The sequence below is a fragment of the Medicago truncatula genome, chromosome 2 (assembly GCF_003473485.1).
Source record: "Medicago truncatula cultivar Jemalong A17 chromosome 2, MtrunA17r5.0-ANR, whole genome shotgun sequence".
In the NCBI taxonomy this organism is placed as follows: domain Eukaryota; kingdom Viridiplantae; phylum Streptophyta; class Magnoliopsida; order Fabales; family Fabaceae; genus Medicago; species Medicago truncatula.
Window position 1 is genome coordinate 2849074 of NC_053043.1, and position 19395 is coordinate 2868468.

Sequence of the window (19395 nt, forward strand, 5' to 3'; positions counted from 1 at the left end):
GAGAGTTAAAAAGGGGCTCGCGTCTGCTTTTATATCTCACATCCACTCACTTGCTTTCTTCAACAACCGATGTGGGACTAAACTTAAACAATAACTTGGGACTCGCCTGTTCTTGTACGCATGGCATGGCCAACAAAGACCAATTTCCAAGCAAAGGATGCGTGATTTGAGCTTCCAACAAGGACAAATCTGATTCCAACAATACATTTAATCGCTGGATGAAGGAAAGTGAATGGAAAGGAAGGACACAATAGAATAACATGGTAATAATAGCCATATTGCAAACTCTTGTGCTTGTGCAGCTCTGATTAGGAGAGTGAGGTAAGAAGAAGAGATCGGCAGATGTGAAGCCAGAGATGTTTTCCAAAAGAAATCTTCTTCCTCGCTTGACTCTTCGAACAATTTACATGTTTTTCTGTGGATTTCTGGCAGCCATGTTGCCGTTTTTTTGGAGACATCAATGGCATGGTTGGTGCTGTTGGTTTCATTCCTCTGGATTTTGTTCTGCCTATGATTTTATACAACAAAACATACAAGCCTCCAAAATCATCATTGACTTATTGGATCAACATCTCAATTATAGTGGTATTCATTGGTGCTGGAATCGTGGCTGCATTCTCGTGCATAAGGAAATTAATTCTTGATGCCAACCAATTTAAGTTGTTTGATAGTGAAGTTGTGGATTGAGCAAGTATATTGTCAATATGAAAAGAGAAATGATATTTGATCATCCATTTTGTGACAACTTTTGTTACAACTTTCTTTCTCATACTCACATTATTTTTTACTTTATCTCTCTGTTGCTTTGATTTTCGTGCAAATATCTATTCTTTCTTTATAAATTATGGTTGTTCCCATAAGTTGTCAATTAAAGGATGTTCAAATAACACTCCTCATTTTAATAAGTGATTTGTACAAAGTTTTAGATTTTCTTGTGTTTTCTTCGTGGTTTCGTCGTCTAAGTGCAAATGTGTTGTTTTGTTCATCGTCTTGGTGAGCGGTTATTTAATTTTTCATCTTATTGGTATGTTCGTTCGATCCATACAAAAAAAAAATCTCTTTGTTTAGTGTTCATTACATGTTCGACATTGATTTTAGCGTCTTCAACATTACCAACTCAGAGACATATGTACTCCGGAAACATTTATTTTGTTACATTTTAGGTAAAAAAAAAAACCGTTTTATGATATTTAGCGACATTGAGATTTATGAAGTTCTTAATCGATGTAATTTTTATCAATTTTAATGAATGGGTATCTTTTTTTGTCAAAAAAATAACATTCAATAAAATATATCTCTATTTAACTCTTTTTGGATTATTAATATTGTTAATGAAAATCCAAGTTTTTTTACAACAAATTTTAAATATTTTTGGAGATTTTTTCTCAACCCAGATTTTTACCTTAAAAATGGTGAATTTTAACCTCAATTTTAAATTAGAAGAGAAAATATAAGAGTTATTATTTATGCTAAAAAAATCACCAATTTTGGGACCAAAGTTCATCATTTTTAGGATTAAAAATCCAAGCTAGGACCTAAATTTCATGTATTAGGTAAAATGAGGGGATTAAAATAACATTAACAAACCTCTAATCTAAAATACATATTATTTTTTTTCCTTAAAAAAATGTATTTTAGATTAGAGATTTGTTATTTGAATAACCATTTGATAGACAACTTATTTAACAACCATAAATTTAATAAAAAGAAAATGTAGGTTTTGGCACAAAAATCATTGCAATAGAGAGATAAAATAAAAATATATGTGAGTATGAGAGAGAAAGTTGTCACCAAAATTATTACAAAATGGTTGTACAAATATTTTTTCTCTTTAGATTAAATACATATGCAGAATGATGTTCAAGGATGTCGACATAAACAACTCCAAATATGATAGGAATATATGATATGATCTATAATTGAGAAAGTAAATACAATTTTTTCTTTAAGTGTCTTTGAAAAGATGAGAAAGGAATAGTAGTAGTACAAACAAGATTTCATTCCAGTACAATTAAATTGACAAGTACAGTTTTGAAGTTGAAAAGTATATATAGGAAGAGTCTAGTAACGTTAACAAAAGTACAGCTTCTCAAAGCAAAGAAACTTGTCAAGTACAGAAATTGAAATGTAGTACAAAATCAATGGAAGTTGATGTACTGCATTGCTTTTACAAGTAATTTCATTCTTATACATATAATAGCAGAGCCAGATGTAATAGTTTTAGAAGGAAATGTGGATCTCATTATAAAGTTGTACATGTTTACATTGTGAATTAATTCCCCATATTGGAGAAACATCATTGAGTGCAGCGTTGATGAAATCTTATGTAGCATCTAGCTATCTTATAGATATCAAATATTGCATGCTTAATTTCATCTACGCTACACTCAATTATGTTTTTTTAAAATATGGTCATGGCTTATGCTTCTCAATTTCTTCTACTATCAAGAAATTGCATTTTCATTTTTGGCAGTTAATTATTTGCATATGAATGTTGCAGGTATATCTTCTCTCTCACTCTCTTTTCCTTCATTGTTTTGTGTAAAAATTGTACAATTTTATGATTTCAGGGGAAAGATGTTGTTCCAGAAATTCAAGAACCAAAGCATCATGACAACATGTTTATTGATCAATCAAGAAACAAACCATGCGACTTATTTTAGATTTTTCTTCTGATGGAACCTAAAAAAAGGCAAATCATGCCCAAAGGCCAAACCATTGTAGGAAATAGCAAATTGTTAGCAAATGTTCGCGAAGGCACTCGATAAGGAATCAACTACGGTTAAATTATCTTGAAATTTATGTAATCAACCTCTTAAAAGTGTAAATAATGTTGACCAAAAAAAAAGTGTAAACAATGTTTTTTCAATATATTTTTTTTAACAAGTGCTCGAAGCACAAGTTAGCATGACCCACATAAATATTCATTGAAACATGAAATACATAGGTATTGGGTGTAATATCTAAGTACACTTCAATTTAGTCTCTCAAGGAATTTGCAACCGTTAATCTAAATTTTCTCTTTTGTCTAGTATCTTCTTGGGGAAATTTGTCAGCATGTTTATTTTCAACTTGGTTATATGATTCTTTTTGCAAAAAAAGAAAGAAAGAGAAACTTGATTTGTATGAACTATGTTCCTCCTCATTAGGTAAAATTTCTCTCTTTTTCCACTTGGTAATATCATGTTGAGAATCATAACTAAAAACGGCTATAGTAAAGAGTAGGTTATTTGATTCATACAATTATTGAACATAAAATGAAAAGTGCAACTAGACACCATTGGATCAACTGTCCCTTGGCTTAGAGGGGAAATAATTTATTTAAAAAATAAACTAGACAAGGCTAGAGAGCCTTTTAGTAGATGTGTTAAAAGTAAAGGTGAAATTCAACAAAATAAAATAAAAGTGAAAGATAACAAAATAATTGCTAGTGTTTAAATTAATTTTTGCAGCAACTGCAGAACAACTTCAAAGATTCCTCAAAAGGCTTCCAAAGGCATTAGATTGGTATAGATCTTTCGGTTTGCAATTCAGCAGTTGCACCTAATACACTTCCACAAACATTTCTCATAAATCCCAAGAGTGTGTGCTTGGAACTGCGGCTGAAAATTCTTGTGGAAGTGTGTTAGGTGCAACTGCTCATTTTTAAACAAATATCTAAAAAACCGAAAGATCACTCATTCATTGGTATACTGTTATACTACATCAGTTTTGACATGAGATTGCACTATAAAAAACATTCACTTTAGAATTGAGACGCAAAGAAGAAAAGTTTACACTACTAATATTATATACATCTAGATTAGCTACCTAAGCATGACATACTAGTACTACATCAGTCTTCATTCATGAATCTCATTTATTTAATTATCTAACTCAATTGTTAAGTCAAACGCTGAAAATTCTAAGTGACAAAATTGATTTAAGCCAAAAACTAAACTATATATGAATAGCAACTTGTTCAAACAATCCTGAATTTCGACACTATAACAACCTGAATTTAGCAGTGGTTATATAATTAGTTGCAAACAAAGCCCAAATCCAATACATAAAGAAAACAAATTAAAATCAACAATAAAAAGAAGAAGGAAAGGAAGAAAAAAAAACTGAAATCCAATTCCATAGCATTTTTTTTTATCAGAAAAACTTTTACACTATGTCAGCTAACTACTAGCCAAAAGATATGGAAAAGATTTTGAAGTCTTAATCAAATTATGATCACATTTGTTTCTAAATTGAGGATTGAGGATTACGAGACTAAACAGGACTCTCTAACTCCCTATAATAACTGCAACAATTTCCCATTCTATTCCCACATTGACCTTTAGGGTTCAGCAGCCGCAGAGAATCCAAATTTGATATAAATCCATCGTAAACTACTTTAGAGATAACCTAAACCCGATATAATTCTATCATCATATATTGTGGTCGTCGCAGATAATCTAAATCCGATATAAATATATCAAAAACTTTAGCCCAGTCGCAAAGGATCCAAATCCGATAAAATTATCTCATCGCATACCACAGTCGTAGAGGATCCAAATCCGATATAAATATATATCAAAAACCCATCTTTTAGCCCTAAAAAAATAAAACCTTTTCTTTTCTATATCTCAGAGTTCCTCTTCACTTTCCTCTGCATAATTTACCCAGAAAAAAAAAACCCTAATTCCCATCTGAAAATTTGATAAAAATTCAATTTTTTTCTCATGGTGAAAAATTCAACGAAGGAAGAATGTCCACCGGACAATCTCCGGTGCAGCCGTACCGACGGCCGACAATGGCGGTGCAAACGTCGAGCGATGGAAAACGTGAAGTTATGCGAAGTTCATCATCTTCAACTTCAACATCGACAGAAGAAAGTGAAGGTTCCAGAATCGTTGAAGCTTCAGAGAAATATGAAGATGAAGAAGAAGAAGAAGCAAAACGACGTCGTTGAAGTTGAAATTAGGTCAAACAAGAAAAAGAAGAAAAGTAAGAAAAACGATGTTGTTGATGTGCAATTGGATTTGATAAGAATGGTGTTACAGAGAGAGGTTGAGAAGAAGAAGAATCCGAATAAGAAGAATGTGAAGAATGTTGATGAAGAATTGGAATTGGTGAAAGTGAATTATAGTGAAGGTGAATTGAGGAAAGAATTACCTAATGGGGTTATGGAAATTGCTCCTGTTTCAACTTCACATCGTCGTGATGATGATGATGATGTTGTTGATTTTCACTGTAATGGTAAAGCTGTTGTTACACCACCTTACTTCAGGTCCAAGAATGTTGATAGAAGGGTCCTTTCTGATAATTTTCAAGTGGGTTTTTTTTCTTTTACTTTCAATTTTGACTTTTTTGAATTTGATGTTCTGTACTTATGTTGTTTTTTTTTTTTTTGTGTTTTTTTAAGGTTTTGAAGAAGTGTAGGAGGAAGAAGTGTCATTGGTGTCAGAGTAGTGATTCTTTGAATTTGATAAAGTGTAACAACTGCCAGAAAGAGTTTTTCTGCATGGATTGCATTAAACAACGGTTTGAACTTAATTTGCTGTGTTTATTTACTCTTAATTTTGAGTATGAATTAGATTTTCTGTGACATTAGTGTCTGTTGTGCATATATGGTTAATTGGTTGTTTGATTTTGTGCTTAAGAGTACATGTTGCTTTATTATCAACATTGTAGAGTTTAGACTATAGTATATTTTGGAAAACTGTGATGCTTGAATATTTATTAAGTGTATTTTGATTTGTATGCACGGAAACTTCTCGGATTAGGCGTGTCCCCGATGTTGGACACGCGTCGGTGTCCAACACCGGTACATATGATTACATTGAATTATGTCATTGTCTCCAATTATTATCTGTGTCGACTTGTCCGTGCGTTGTCCTGTGTCTGTGTCTGTGTCCTGCTTATATTTATTCATTATACTTAATAACAATAAAGAGACACAGACAAATTATTATCTGTGTCCGTGTCTGTGTCCTGCTTATATTTATTCATTATACTTCAGAAAAAATTATTATCTGTGTCGACGTGTCCGTGTGTTGTCCTGTGTCTGTGTCCTGCTTATATTTTATCCATGTGTTTTGTACATCCAAACTCCATGATAACTTTTATACTAGTTTTGGGAATGGTAGTACCGTACTGTTTGATATTTGAACAGTATGATTTCTATCATCTGTACTTGTATGCTGATAATCAAAATATTGAACACTTGCCAATTTGTTGTTGAAACAAATTTAGGTATTTCGACACTCAAAATGAGGTTAAGAAGGCGTGTCCAGTTTGTCGAGGAACTTGTTCATGTAAAGATTGCCGAGCAAGTCAGTGTAAAGACCGTGAAAGTAAGGTCTGATATCAAAGATCGAAACTCTTATGTTAGGATAGTTTTTTTTTCTTTAGCGGCACTTATTGACACTTCAATTTTATCTTGTTTTGTAACAGGATTGTTTGGCTGGTACAAGCAGAGTTGATAGGATATTGCATTTTCATTATTTGGTCTGTATGCTCCTTCCGGTAATAAAACAAATAAGTGAAGACCAGCATGCAGAGCTAGAAACAGAAGCGAAAAATAAAGGTAGTAATTATCGTTCTTCTGATTTGACGGTTTCTGAGTAAATTTTGTTTATTACAGATATCTTATATGATTTTATGTCTGACAGGGGAAAGTATTTCTGATATTATCATCAAGCAAATCGAATTTGACTGCAATGAGATAATTGACTGGTAATCTTTTTTCTGCTACTGGTATGAAGTTTGAATTTTTTTTCTTGTGCTCCTTACTAACATAATAAGTATTTATGCAACACTTGTATCAGCAACTACTGCAAAACACCTATTCTGAATCTTCACAGAAGCTGCCTTAACTGTTCCTACAGTCTTTGCTTAAGATGTTGTCAGACATTAAGTCAAGGAAGCCCCTTTGAGCATATAAATTCTCCATTGACCGAGTTACCTGACAAAATGGACACTTGCATTGCTGATGAAAGTTGCCTTTTCGAAGACAAGAGCATTTCTAGCGACGATGAAACTGATACGTCAATGTTACTGGATTCGACTGGTTTTAATGGTACAACTGACAGTATATCATGCCCTCCTTCAGAGCTAGGTGGTTGTGGTAATGACAACCTTGATTTGAGATGTGTTTTTCCCATAAGCTGGATTGAAGACATGGAAGCTAAGGCAGAAGAGATAGTTTGCAGCTATGACGTTCCTGAAATTTTGGATAAAAACTCAAGTTGCTCACTTTGTATTGACACAGATCATAAAACTAACAGACATAAGCAATTTGAAGAAGCTGCTCGAAGAGAAGATTCTAATGATAATTGCTTATTTTATCCTACAGTTTTCAACATCAATTGCGATCATTTTGAACACTTTCAGAAACACTGGGGAAAAGGCCATCCTGTAGTAGTCCACGACGTGCTCCGAAGTACGAAAAAACTAAGTTGGGATCCTCTGGTCTTGTTCTGTGCTTATCTTGAAAGTAGCATTGCAAGATACGAGAATAATAAAGACTTACTTGAAGCTTGTTTGGATTGGTGGGAGGTCAGTATAAACTAATTGTGTAGTTTAAATTGATACTATATAAGTTAGAAAACTATTTTATAGTATATACTACATTATAATGTTCATAGTTTTTTGTTTTTGAGTAGAATGTCCATAGTTATTGCTGTTGATAACTGGAATGCTTTGGTGCATATATAGACCTTGTTTGTTCAATTCTATTATTTATGTTCTTAATAATTATAATGGAGCTATCCATGAACCAAAAAAACCATTGCTAAAAGTATATTATTTTGGAACTTACTCTGGCAGGTTGAAATTAACATTAGACAGCATTTTACTGGCTCTCTTAAATATCAACCTCGGAAAAATGATTGGCATGAGACACTGAAACTGAATGGATGGTTATCTTCCCAACTATTCAAAGAACAGTTTCCAGCTCATTTTGCTGAAGTTATTGGTGCTCTTCCACTTCAAGAATACATGAATCCGAGGTTCGGTCTTCTGAATTTAGCTGCAAATATTCCAGAGGGGAGAGCAATACATGATAAAGGCCCATATGTGCACATTTCTTATGGCTGTGCTGACGACAAAGCTTATTCCGTGCTAAATCTCTCTTATGACTCATATGATGTGGTACATTCACTTTCTATGTTGTATTTTATTTCTTGAATATATCTGCTTTGGAATACAAATTTCCTAAACCTTAATTTTTTTTACTTGGTTGAAACTTTGAATTGAATAGTGATTTCAAATATAACAGAATACACTTCTTCTGATATTTGCTTTGTGTACCGAATTCCCATGATCATATTTTACGCATTTATCTTGTGATAACTCGGTATCTCATCTTTTGGAATAAAAAGCATCCTCTTGGAATGCTTCTTACTCAGGATAAATGCGTAAACCCTGTTCCTTGTACATATTTTTGGCAAGCTCTGTGAAAAAACATCCGAAGCTTCCTTATTATAACTTATGAGGCCCGCTGCATCTTATATTCTTATCATTGTTCAAAACATTTGTTTTTGGTCTTCATAGCCATGTGGTTTAGAGTTACAGTGAAAAGTGATCAACCGTGTCAAAAGCTTGATATTTCAACTGAAACTTAGTTGCACAACAAATTATATGTGCAATAAAAACTTAATTGTTTTGTCTCTTTTTGTCAAACTGGCGTGTACTATTATTCAATGGTTGAATCATTGCAACAGCTTCCTGTCAAATAGTACTCCATGCCTCCATTGTACTTCGTCAGATAATTTTATGCAGATAACAAATGTCATTTACTATGTATGATTTGTGATTCCAGGTTAATATTATGGTTTATACCACAGATGTTCCTGTCTCTACAGAACATCTTACTAAAATAACTAAGTTATTGAAGAAGCACAGAACTCTGTGTCAAAGGGGGTCACCGAAGATTACTACTGAAAACGCAGAAGACGCGGAACAAAAGGAACCAGAGAGTATTGTAAACGAAGGAACCGACTTTTACAGGAGAGTCAATAGAACATCTTACATCTCTACTGAAGTGAAAGCAATAGCTAGTCAAAGTTTAGAGAACAATACTTCCAGCAATGGAGAATGTGGTTCTGGTTCTGATGCTGAAAAAACAGAAAGCTCTTTACCCTTCCACAAGACAGATCAAAGCACTGAAATGTATTCTGTTGCTCAGTGGGATGTCTTCCGGAGACAGGATGTACCGAAGCTTTTAGAATACGTCAAAAGACACAGGGATGAATTTTGTGATACCAATGAATATGACAGCAATAAGGCAAGTTATAAATTATTAAAGAAGACAATTCCTTAACATGATCTTGTTTGAGTTTATAAATAATTGATTTTATATCTCTTATGTAGATAGTTCACCCAATTCTAGATCAGAGAATCTTTCTAGACAATACTCACAAAATGAGACTGAAGGAGGAATTCGGTAAGTATATCCACAATAACCCATGTGTTTGTATCACCTATCATATTCCTACAATATAAATAGATTGACTCACCTTTCATTGTTTCCAGAAATTGAACCATGGACGTTTGAGCAAAATGTTGGAGAAGCTATCATCATTCCTGCTGGATGTCCATACCAGATTAGGAATTCTAAGGTCTCAACTAACTTTAGTATTTAACATTTTCCCACCTGATCTGTCTCTTCTAGTCAATTAAGACAGCAAAATATTCCAACTGTTCTTGAATATACACTTCGAAATTATAGACTTCTGGTCAATTTAGACAGAAAAATATTATCTCAATTTGATTTAGATAACACATAACTTCATATTAAGTTTTAAATTGAATGGATATATGACAAGTAATTCATTCTTGACCTGCAGTATTGTGTTCAAGTGGTATTGGAATTTATGTCTTCTGAGAGTGTTGCTGAGTGTATCCAATTGACTGATGAGATCCATCTGCTTCCAGAAAACCACAAAGCAAAAGTAGACAAGATTGAGGTGAACTGCATAATAATGTTTTTATTATTATTATTTTCCAATTCCTGCATTCTTCTATGAAATACAGGCATGAATTGACATGACTCTTTTACTTCTTTCGTGCACATGAAAACAGGTGAAGAAAATGGCTCTTCATAGCATGGATATGGCGATAAAAGAAATACGCGAGCTCACTTCCAATCCAAAACATGATTTAGCTAAAATAGATTCTTAGATACCTCCAGAACATGTATTCCTTTTTTTTTTTTTTTTTTTATAGAATTATTATCAAAACTCGTAAAGATCTAGCAAGGTACTTCAATTGATTTTTTTACTGTAGATACTTCAATTGGTTACTTTCAGATTCTATTCTTTTTTTTTTGCGGTGACATTTATGCCTTACCTAAATCTGAAATAAATAAATAATTTCATGGTCTATATATCTGTCTCTTGCTGGAAATGGGAATGCAGCTACAGGTGTTAAATGACCCTGAAGTAGACTATGTTATCCATTTACGTTTAACTATATTGTGTTAGCTCTTTGAGGCTTGAGCTACAGCTAAAATGACGTGTAATTGATAATGCAACTATAAGATTTAATAACATCTGCTGCAAATGTTGTAGAGGATCCATTTTAGCTTTTAAACCCTCTCTCCATCACTTCTAGCGTGCTTTAGAAGGGCTTATAGCTTGCGTGAAGCATTATTTTACTGATACCGATGCTTTATCAACAATAACAAAAGATTCGTTTGATGATCCCACTTATTGGAATAAGGTTTAACCGAGGCAGAACGTTGAACATTGTTAGTGTTTTAATCAGCACAAGATTTGCTTCCAGTTCCAACATGTTTTAAACAAGGATTGGAATATTGTTGGAGATACCAATGCTTGTTTCAGTTCCAGCATATTTGCTTTCAGTTTTAACTTTACCTCTTTTTTTTCCTTGGCTTAAACTTTTTTGTTGCACCAATGCATATAGATTATGAATGGTATTTTTAGTAAGTATATATGTATGTGACCTTCAAATTTTAACAAACCATATGACATCAAAAATATAGAGAATATAATATAAGTTTTTTTTTGCATGACACCAACAATAATATAGCAGTTTTATAGGCAAATTCCCAATACCTTTCTTGGTTCATCGTGGAGCTACAACTACAAAGTAGGGGATAAAGGAGGGAGAGAACTAGTCGCTGCTTTATTCTTTCTACATCTATTTTACTCGTAAACTGTGATTCTCATAAAATTTCTGTTGGAAATTAAACAAATACAGGGATAGATTTTTCAAAGAATATTTAAAAAAAAAACAAAGAAACGGCAGTCTTGAGGGAGCCCTTAGGACACTGAGATGTTTTGGGGGTTATGTTGTCAAAATTGTTTCTCAAGAGCCTTAACAACGAATAAAAAAAACCTCCTCTAATCAAGGAGCCATGAGTCCATCAATTGTGTAAGAAAGGTCCTTTGCCCAATCAGCTCTAAGCAGCAAAGTCTGCAGCGTCTGCATCACATCGTACCCAGGATCAAGCTTTCGCTGCCAACCCTACAAATTATAAAGTTACAAATATTAGGTTAGTACAACGGAAAGTTAATCATTGGGAGCATGCAGTAAGAGACGTTCCAATTTTTCTATGTTGGCACAAATCATTGTTTTAGAGAAGTTCAAAATTTTCTAATTCTAATATGATTTCATCGATCAAGTTTATAGTGTTTCCCCAGTTTTCAGTCAGCCAATACTTGTAACTGGTAGGTGTGGTCACATGATATTAAGGAACATGGCAAAAAGAAGAAAAATAATTACCTCAAGAACCAAGGTCGTCACCATGACAGTACAAACATTACCATCAATATTAACTCTATGACGCCTGACTTTCTCAAGTAATTGCTCCATGCACTCTGCAGGATGAACTATGTCACCTTCTGGGGTGCCCCAAAAAGTAAACGCCTCTTCCACTTCCTGTTAGAAAACAAGAGGAAATAATGAATGAAATCGTGCAAGACAATAGTCAAGGAGTTCATCAAGCAGATGCAAATTCGTCGGAAAAATAAAATGATATTTGACATTCAGTTTCAATAATCTATGCCAATTAGTCCATATATGATTTATTCATCATGTGCATATACTGTATTGACAATAGATATCACAAAAAAGACCATAATAAGTTTGCTGAAGGGAATCCAACATTACTTGATTGAATAACAAACAAAAAAAAAATATTTAAGCAAAATGATATGAATATAAAATAAGAAATAATGGTATGAATATTAAAACCACAGCCATGCACAATAAATCATTTAAATCTACAATTAGGAAGATCAAACCTATTACAGTAATTCTTCACATATAAATATAGGAATCAGTCCCATCAAACAAAACCATGTGAGACAGATTTATTTGCACATTTATCTGCGATAAGGCATATAAATCTGTGTTTAAATCTGCGTCAAATATAGGAATCAGTCTGAAGCCTCCAAGGTACCAAACTAACATTTAAACGCAGCAATCACAATCAATGTTCGAAAAATCGAGAGTTGACGCAAGATATATAAATCATATATATAAAAAGAGATTGTGGTACAGGTCAAAAAACTAAAGTTCAACTGCGGGTTGAAGCAGTAAACCCCTTTCACAAAAAAGGAAAAAAAGGAGGAATTGGGCCTGGTTGGCCCAGTTAGAATACCCTAATTATGCTAGTTGTTGACTTGAGAGGAACACACAAAAAGGTTCAGCGAGGAAACAAGGTGAACAGAGGAACAGAGGGAAGAAGGGTATCGAAATGTAGCATCCACAATCACTGAATTACATTCTGTAATGAATATGAGCAGTGAGCCTACAGGAAAAAAAAATTGATAATCTAAATTGGAAAAACAAAATTACCTCAATGAAAGCCTTTGGATTAGGACAATTCTGTTTCTTTGATAAACTGAGTGCGCATTCTGCAGCGGTACGGCCATCCCGGCGGGCAACAGATTTGAAAAATTCCAGTAAATTTACCCTATCACTACCAGAGAGTTCAGCAGTCATGCCTACGTCTAAGAAAATTACATGAGGCTTTGATCTGAAAAGTCGTTTGCTAGACTTGCCCCGAACAAGGATATTCCCAGGATGCATATCTGCATGAATGAAGTTGTCCACCTGAAAGAAAACATTGCATGGTTAAGCTAGAACTTTATGATGATCCAAATTTAAAATTACTGCTTACAAAGGGTTGATAAACCGTAGATAAAAAAAAAAAAGTTTTAGATTTAGAGGAAAAATATTAGCACTGTAACAAATAACAGATATCTGGGAGAATCCGCTTGAATAAAAAAAATTCCCATTAGCAGTTGCAACTTAAATTTCACTCTCTAAAATCTGGAAATTGTGTAGTTATGACTTTTAGATATGTTTAACTTGTATTTTCAAGACAAAATTTCTTTATGTGGATTCCTTAAACGATGCCCTTAGGGCACTTGTTAGCAAGACCCATGTTTATAAAAACCAATTTTTCAGTAAAACTACTCATACTAAGGTCTTTGTTAATGATCACACACAATGTTTTTAGAACTTCCTATACCCTATTATTTCAGTTGCATACAGAGACCTTTCTAATCCCAATAAAGAGTAACAGCCAGAGTCTGTTTTAAAAAGGATTTCTGTTGCACTTTTTCTTGACAAAGAAAAGGGAAATTAGAAAACTCTAAAGTAATACACTCTATTTTGTCAAACTTCCGATTCACACTTGCTTATTAGATAAACAAGTTATTTTGGTATATCTAACATTGATCCCGATCATGCATATGTATCTGTCGTATCTTTCTTTCCAAAAAATTGATTCAACAATCCATGTTAGTTAAACAATCTCATATCGCACTTGTCATTTTTCCAAATGGACTAACAATTTCTCTAATATTCTGTCTAATTACTTGAGATCAATATTCTGACTGTATAATGATAATGTGAGCTTTTGTCAAAAAAAAAAATTACATTGTGAGGCCGTCCTTTATAACACTTCGTCTTTTATATATCATAACATATCAACAATGTCCAAAAGGACTCTATCCAAAACCATATGATAGCAATGTTATCAAAATTTGCAAATGAAAGATATTTTACCAGAAGCATCTTCAAAAGTGCATGAGTCCCGATATGAGCAAGAGCAGATTTAAAATGTTCTTGTCCTTGAAAACCATCAACATAACGTGAGACACTTTCTCCTTTTTCATATGTTTCTACCAATACAGCAGGGTGCACAAGTGGATAGACAGGCTTAGGGAAAGAAACGTCCTTCCAGCTGCGGAAATTATAAATGAAGCGGTTCAAATGAGCAGCTTCCCTAGCAAGGTCAACTTGGGACATCATAAAAACTGCAAACTGTTGTACACTCTCATCTAATCTTAACCACTTAAGAGCGGGAATGAACATGGAAATTTTTGCTGCCGTATTGATAATAGCAAAATCCCTTCTGATTGATTCTCCCACACCGGGATGTCTAACCTTCACGGCAACCACCAGCGGTTTTGCTTGTTTACCAGGATAACGATATTTTAATGTAGCACGGTGCACTTGGGCAATGCTTCCAGATGCAACAGGAATCTCTTCAAAATTGTCAAAAATTTCGGGAAGTTTTCGGTTAAATGCTTTTTCAATGGTTTTCTTTGTGTAACTGAAACTATGCTCAGGAGCTTTACTATGAAGTTCAGAAAGCTGAGTGCATAGATCTCGAGGAAAAAGATCAGGTCGCGTAGCTGCCCACTGACCCCATTTTATGAAAGCAGGACCTGCTTTTTCTAGAGTTCGATGAACAACGCGGAGCCACAGTTTCCTAAAATTTGGTCCAAAATAATCTGCAAACGGTCCCATCACAATGGTTGGAGTGAATAATATTGCTAGATATAGAGCCCTCGCTAATAAGACAAAACCTTCAACTATCATGAACGTAAATGTAAACATGTAATTATACCCATCTTGTGCACGCATATACAATCCTTCCTGTGGTTGGTAACGTTCTGCATCTCCCCAACTTCGCTGGGACAATGCAAGCTCTCCACATGTAAATGCAAAAATACCAGGTACCAGCAAATAAGAGCGAGTCAAAGCCAAGCTCACTGCCTGAGCAATCATATTTATGGTGGGAGAAAATCTACTACTATCACCACTGGAACAGTACTTTCTGTACAGCCTTTTCCAAGCAATCTGAGAATGGTGTGTAAATTCATTACTTGCTGAGCTTACAGAAAATTTTCTAAAAGAACCGCATTTGTTAAAGCTTTCCCTTGTCGCAAGCCCCCAAAATGAACTATGTGCTTCACTATGAAGCTTATACGGCATGTAGAACCGGCAGTGATGGGTATTTGGTCCAACCGGGACAATTGGCCCATTTCTACTCACTTCCACGTATCTGCCTCTATTTATTTTATGAACGGACTGGGCAGCTCTCTTTATCGCTCTAAGCATCAAAAATCTGCAAACGGATAATCATGTCAACATCAAGAATGTTTTAATAACATAATTCGGCTATATTTCCAATCACTTAAACCAGAACCACAAAAAGCATAAAATTAGATTTGCATCAAGGGTGTGTATGGGATATCGTATTTAAAGCTTATGAAAATAGCTTATAACACCTACATATGTTGCTCCAGCTTATCTCAATAAGCTCCCCAAGATAACATAAAAACAACTGACAGCTTACACATAAACAACTTAACCATATTTCCTCTTTGATAGTAGAAATAACTTCTATTCAATAAGCACTGATAAGTCCTTAATTTTATCAAATTACCCAAACACAGCCTAAATAGTAGATGAGTATACTAGATACATTGTCCAATCCTCCAATAGGCGACAGGAGGTTGAAAACTAAGTTCGGGGGTTGAAAAATAAGTTGATGCAGTATAAATGCCTAATTCTTCTGGCAATGCTCGAACTCTTGAGGTGTTCTCTGACCCTCATAAATCCCCGGACCCAACTCACCTAAACTTTAGTTCACCAAAAAATAAATAAATCCCTCAACTATTTGTTCCTAATATCTTGGAGTCTTCACCCCCATTCATAGAAACTAATGAGGTTAGATATTTCAGCTACAACAAGCTAAGAAACATTGTATCTATAGCACTTTTTTTGTAGAATATGTCAGATCTCTACCTCTCCAATGTAAAAACGATAACCAATTCAAACATCACACACAAAAAAGTAGGTCAAAGACAACATTTTTATTACTCTGAATAAATGTACGTGACATGAATCATTGAAGAATCACCAATTAAACCTATTTCTTTGTACCATAGAATTAAAAAAGCATGTAAATTGGGCCTTTGGCCCTCTTTTGTACCAAAAAAATAAATAAAAAAAGCATGTAAATTTAACGATTCAAAGCATTTAACTCATGATGCATTTTTCTACAGACACATCAAACTAAAACTCAACCCCAGAAAGAAAAGACTAAATTTTTATCTTCCTATGATCAAATAAGCGAATATATTCAATAGCCATAATAAAAATCTAATACAAAAGCAAAAAAATCAAAAAAAAAAAATCAAAAAAATCATAATTACCCCCAAAAAAACGTAAATGAAAATAGAGAAGAGAAGGGAAGGGAAAGGGGAGAGATTTCACCTTTGGAGTAAGAGAACATGCTAGTTTGATGAAGAATTTGGAAGAAGCGATTAAGAAGCTGAGCCTCAGTTTTGTGCGATTGGTGAATGTATGAATGAATATTGTGATTGTTGTGTTCTTCTAGAGGCGGTCATAAATCATATAAGAAACCCTAAGGCTCAAGAAATTCATTTATTACTATTAAACAAAAATAAAAACTATGGTCAAATAAATACAAAAATATATATTGCATTAGTAATAATATGTCATGCCTATGGTCCTTTCAAAAAAAAATGTCATGTTTATGGTGTCACACAAAAAAGTCATCTCTTTGTATCAATATCAATAAATTATAATACTTTTTAGCTTAATTCATATAAATCAACAATATTTTTTTTAAAACATGCATTCAATTTATCTGTATAAATATATATAATGTAATTTGGTTAGATGTATGTATAGAAAAATTTTATGTCGTTAGTGCATAGAAATTTATCTCATTTATTTATTGATTAAAATAAAAAGTTACATTAGAGGAGGTAGACTTTTTTTTTAAAAGATTAGAGGAGGTAGGCTTTTATGCAAGATGAAATGACTATAAATTTTAACAAAAAATTATGAAGAAACTTCTTACTATGAAGAAACTTCGGATTTAAAATTAAATTCCTTGGAACGAAAGTCTTAATCATATATGTCAACTAAAACATTTTTTTAGACGTATGTCAACTACAACTTCTTGTCAAAAAAAAAAAACTATAACTTGTTTAATTTATTTTTCTCTTTCAAAAAAAAAAAACTTGTATAATTTTTCAATTCTATAAATCAAAATTGTGTATAATATATATTTATTTTTTGGGTCAAGCATGTATAATATATTTTGAACGACTGTTTCAAAGAAAAATAATTAAAAAGAATGTATTAATTCTTTTAGACTTTTTAATTTATGTTGAAACTTTTTCCTATATTATGAGATCTCAAATGTGAATTAGGTGAAAGTTTTCGATTTACCAATATCGGTATTGTCCGGTAAGTTAAGACTTATGAACTGATTTATACTTTCATAAATATAGTATATTACCTTTAACCAGAAAAAATCAATAAGGAATAATCATTAACCTAAAACTTTTGGTACAAGTTAACCAATGCAATTTATACCTGAAATCATACCTTATAACTTAAATTCAAACAAAATTGATTAAATTTTTAAATATACATAGCTTATAATTAGAGATTAATTTTAAATTTTAATTCACCAACGGGGTAAAAAAGTCATTGCGCATGTTAATTAATTTTCTTTCTTTTTTTGGCACACGTCACATACCTTCCAACATCTCAATATCCCTACTTAGATCACAAGTTTGTGTTACCAAGCTCGGCATGTTAATTAATTTTCTTAAATTAAAAGCATTGTTATAAAATCAACTTTACACAACTTTTAATTTCTAAAACTAGTGGGCCAAACTGCAAAAAACTTAAAAAATATTGACTCATACAATTTTAATCCTCTATTTAAGTAAAACCACAATTTTTTTTCACTATTATTTTGACAGGCCTAATTGATGAGAGTCTTAAAAAAAACATGGTGTTAATTCCCTAAGAAAACATGGTGTTAAATTGAGTAGTAACAGCAAACAAAGTTTATTAGAAAAAACATATGAAACTAAAAGAAGGTCAATTGAAATGATATTAGGGGATTGAGGATGAACAATTTATCAACACATCATCAAATTGGATAATAAAAAGGGAACTTCTACGGTACATCTCATAAATTGAGGTGTACCGGTACTCTTGTTCTATAAATTTATAAATTAACGTCATTTTATGAAATAAAAAGCTATTTGTCAATATTTATGTTTTAGAAAACATCATTTCGTTGTTTGTAAGAATCATATTAAATTTTTTAACATTTTCTTATAAAAAATAATCAATATTCTTTATTATGAGTAATAAATTTCAAAAAAAGTAAATTTTACTTCGTCGAAGTTTTTGGTAAATAAGATTTAATTATTATAATTATTAATGATAGAAAATAATTATTTTTTTTTCAAAAAACAACTCATTTAATTGTTAATTTGATGATTTTGTGTACCGGTACACTCAAATTTTTCGATATATTTGTCTAATAAAAATACTAGATTAATAAAAAAAAAGTGAGGGACCAAAATTAGGCAATTAAAAAAAATAGAGGACCGATCAAAATCAAGTTTATTTTGTTTAAAAAATAATTTTTAAGAGAATTATAAAACAATGTAGTTGAAATAAACATGCAAGCTTAAGCTTTTTGTTTTGAATTGTAGTATTTAACCAATTTACTAGTTACTAGCTCAAAACGTACAAAAGAAATATACAAACGTGAATCACTGCATAGCTTCCCTTTTAATTTGTTGGTAGAAAAAAGCTTTGATGTTTCTATGAATCATTCAATTAATGAGTGCACAAATAAGAACAATTCATAGCCACACTTTGGCACCGTTTCATGAAAGCTACCTATGGTTGTGTATCAGACAACGTGTCTCTTTTATAATTGCATAAATAAATTGGTTAAAAATATATGGACAAAGAAATATATCGACTCAAGTTTAACCAAGAAGAACTAACCTCTAAACAGATATAAATCTTCGAAGTTATTGAAGAGTACATTGTGAGCATAAACTTTTAAATCTTATCATTTTATTTGCTTAAGACTTCATATTAATATTTAGTTGGTTCAATTTTGTAACAAGAGTCAATATACTTGGCTGGTAGATTCAAATAACATGTTATGAGGGTGCAGTGCAGCTTGTATATTTTAAAAATCATACTAAAAATCCTTTGAAAACTGCCTATGTATGAACCCCTGACCATTTAATGTTGCACCCTCCACTCAACCACCAAACATTTGCCAGCGCTTATTAGCCCATG

General features: G+C 32.7%; 2 protein-coding genes across 2 annotated transcripts; one reads left to right on the forward strand and one right to left on the reverse strand.

Annotated features, from left to right (window-relative positions):
• Positions 1-4321: 4321 nt before the first annotated feature.
• Positions 4322-10299, forward strand: LOC25485914 (lysine-specific demethylase JMJ25). The gene is made up of 12 exons (XM_013607012.3): positions 4322-5300; positions 5393-5511; positions 6223-6328; positions 6424-6556; positions 6642-6705; positions 6798-7527; positions 7798-8121; positions 8792-9256; positions 9343-9415; positions 9505-9590; positions 9819-9938; positions 10054-10299. The coding sequence occupies exons 1-12, from the start codon at positions 4710-4712 to the stop codon at positions 10150-10152; spliced, it is 2910 nt and encodes a 969-aa protein (XP_013462466.1). The 5' UTR covers positions 4322-4709; the 3' UTR covers positions 10153-10299.
• Positions 10300-11014: 715 nt separating this feature from the next.
• LOC25485915 (ABC1 family protein YPL109C, mitochondrial) lies at positions 11015-16676 on the reverse strand. Its single transcript, XM_024777458.2, has 5 exons — positions 16516-16676; positions 14014-15361; positions 12796-13053; positions 11719-11874; positions 11015-11460 (listed from the first exon to the last, which is right to left on the reverse strand). Exons 2-5 carry the CDS (start codon positions 15352-15354, stop codon positions 11341-11343), a joined length of 1875 nt encoding a protein of 624 aa, XP_024633226.1. The 5' UTR covers positions 15355-15361; positions 16516-16676; the 3' UTR covers positions 11015-11340.
• Positions 16677-19395: the final 2719 nt, after the last annotated feature.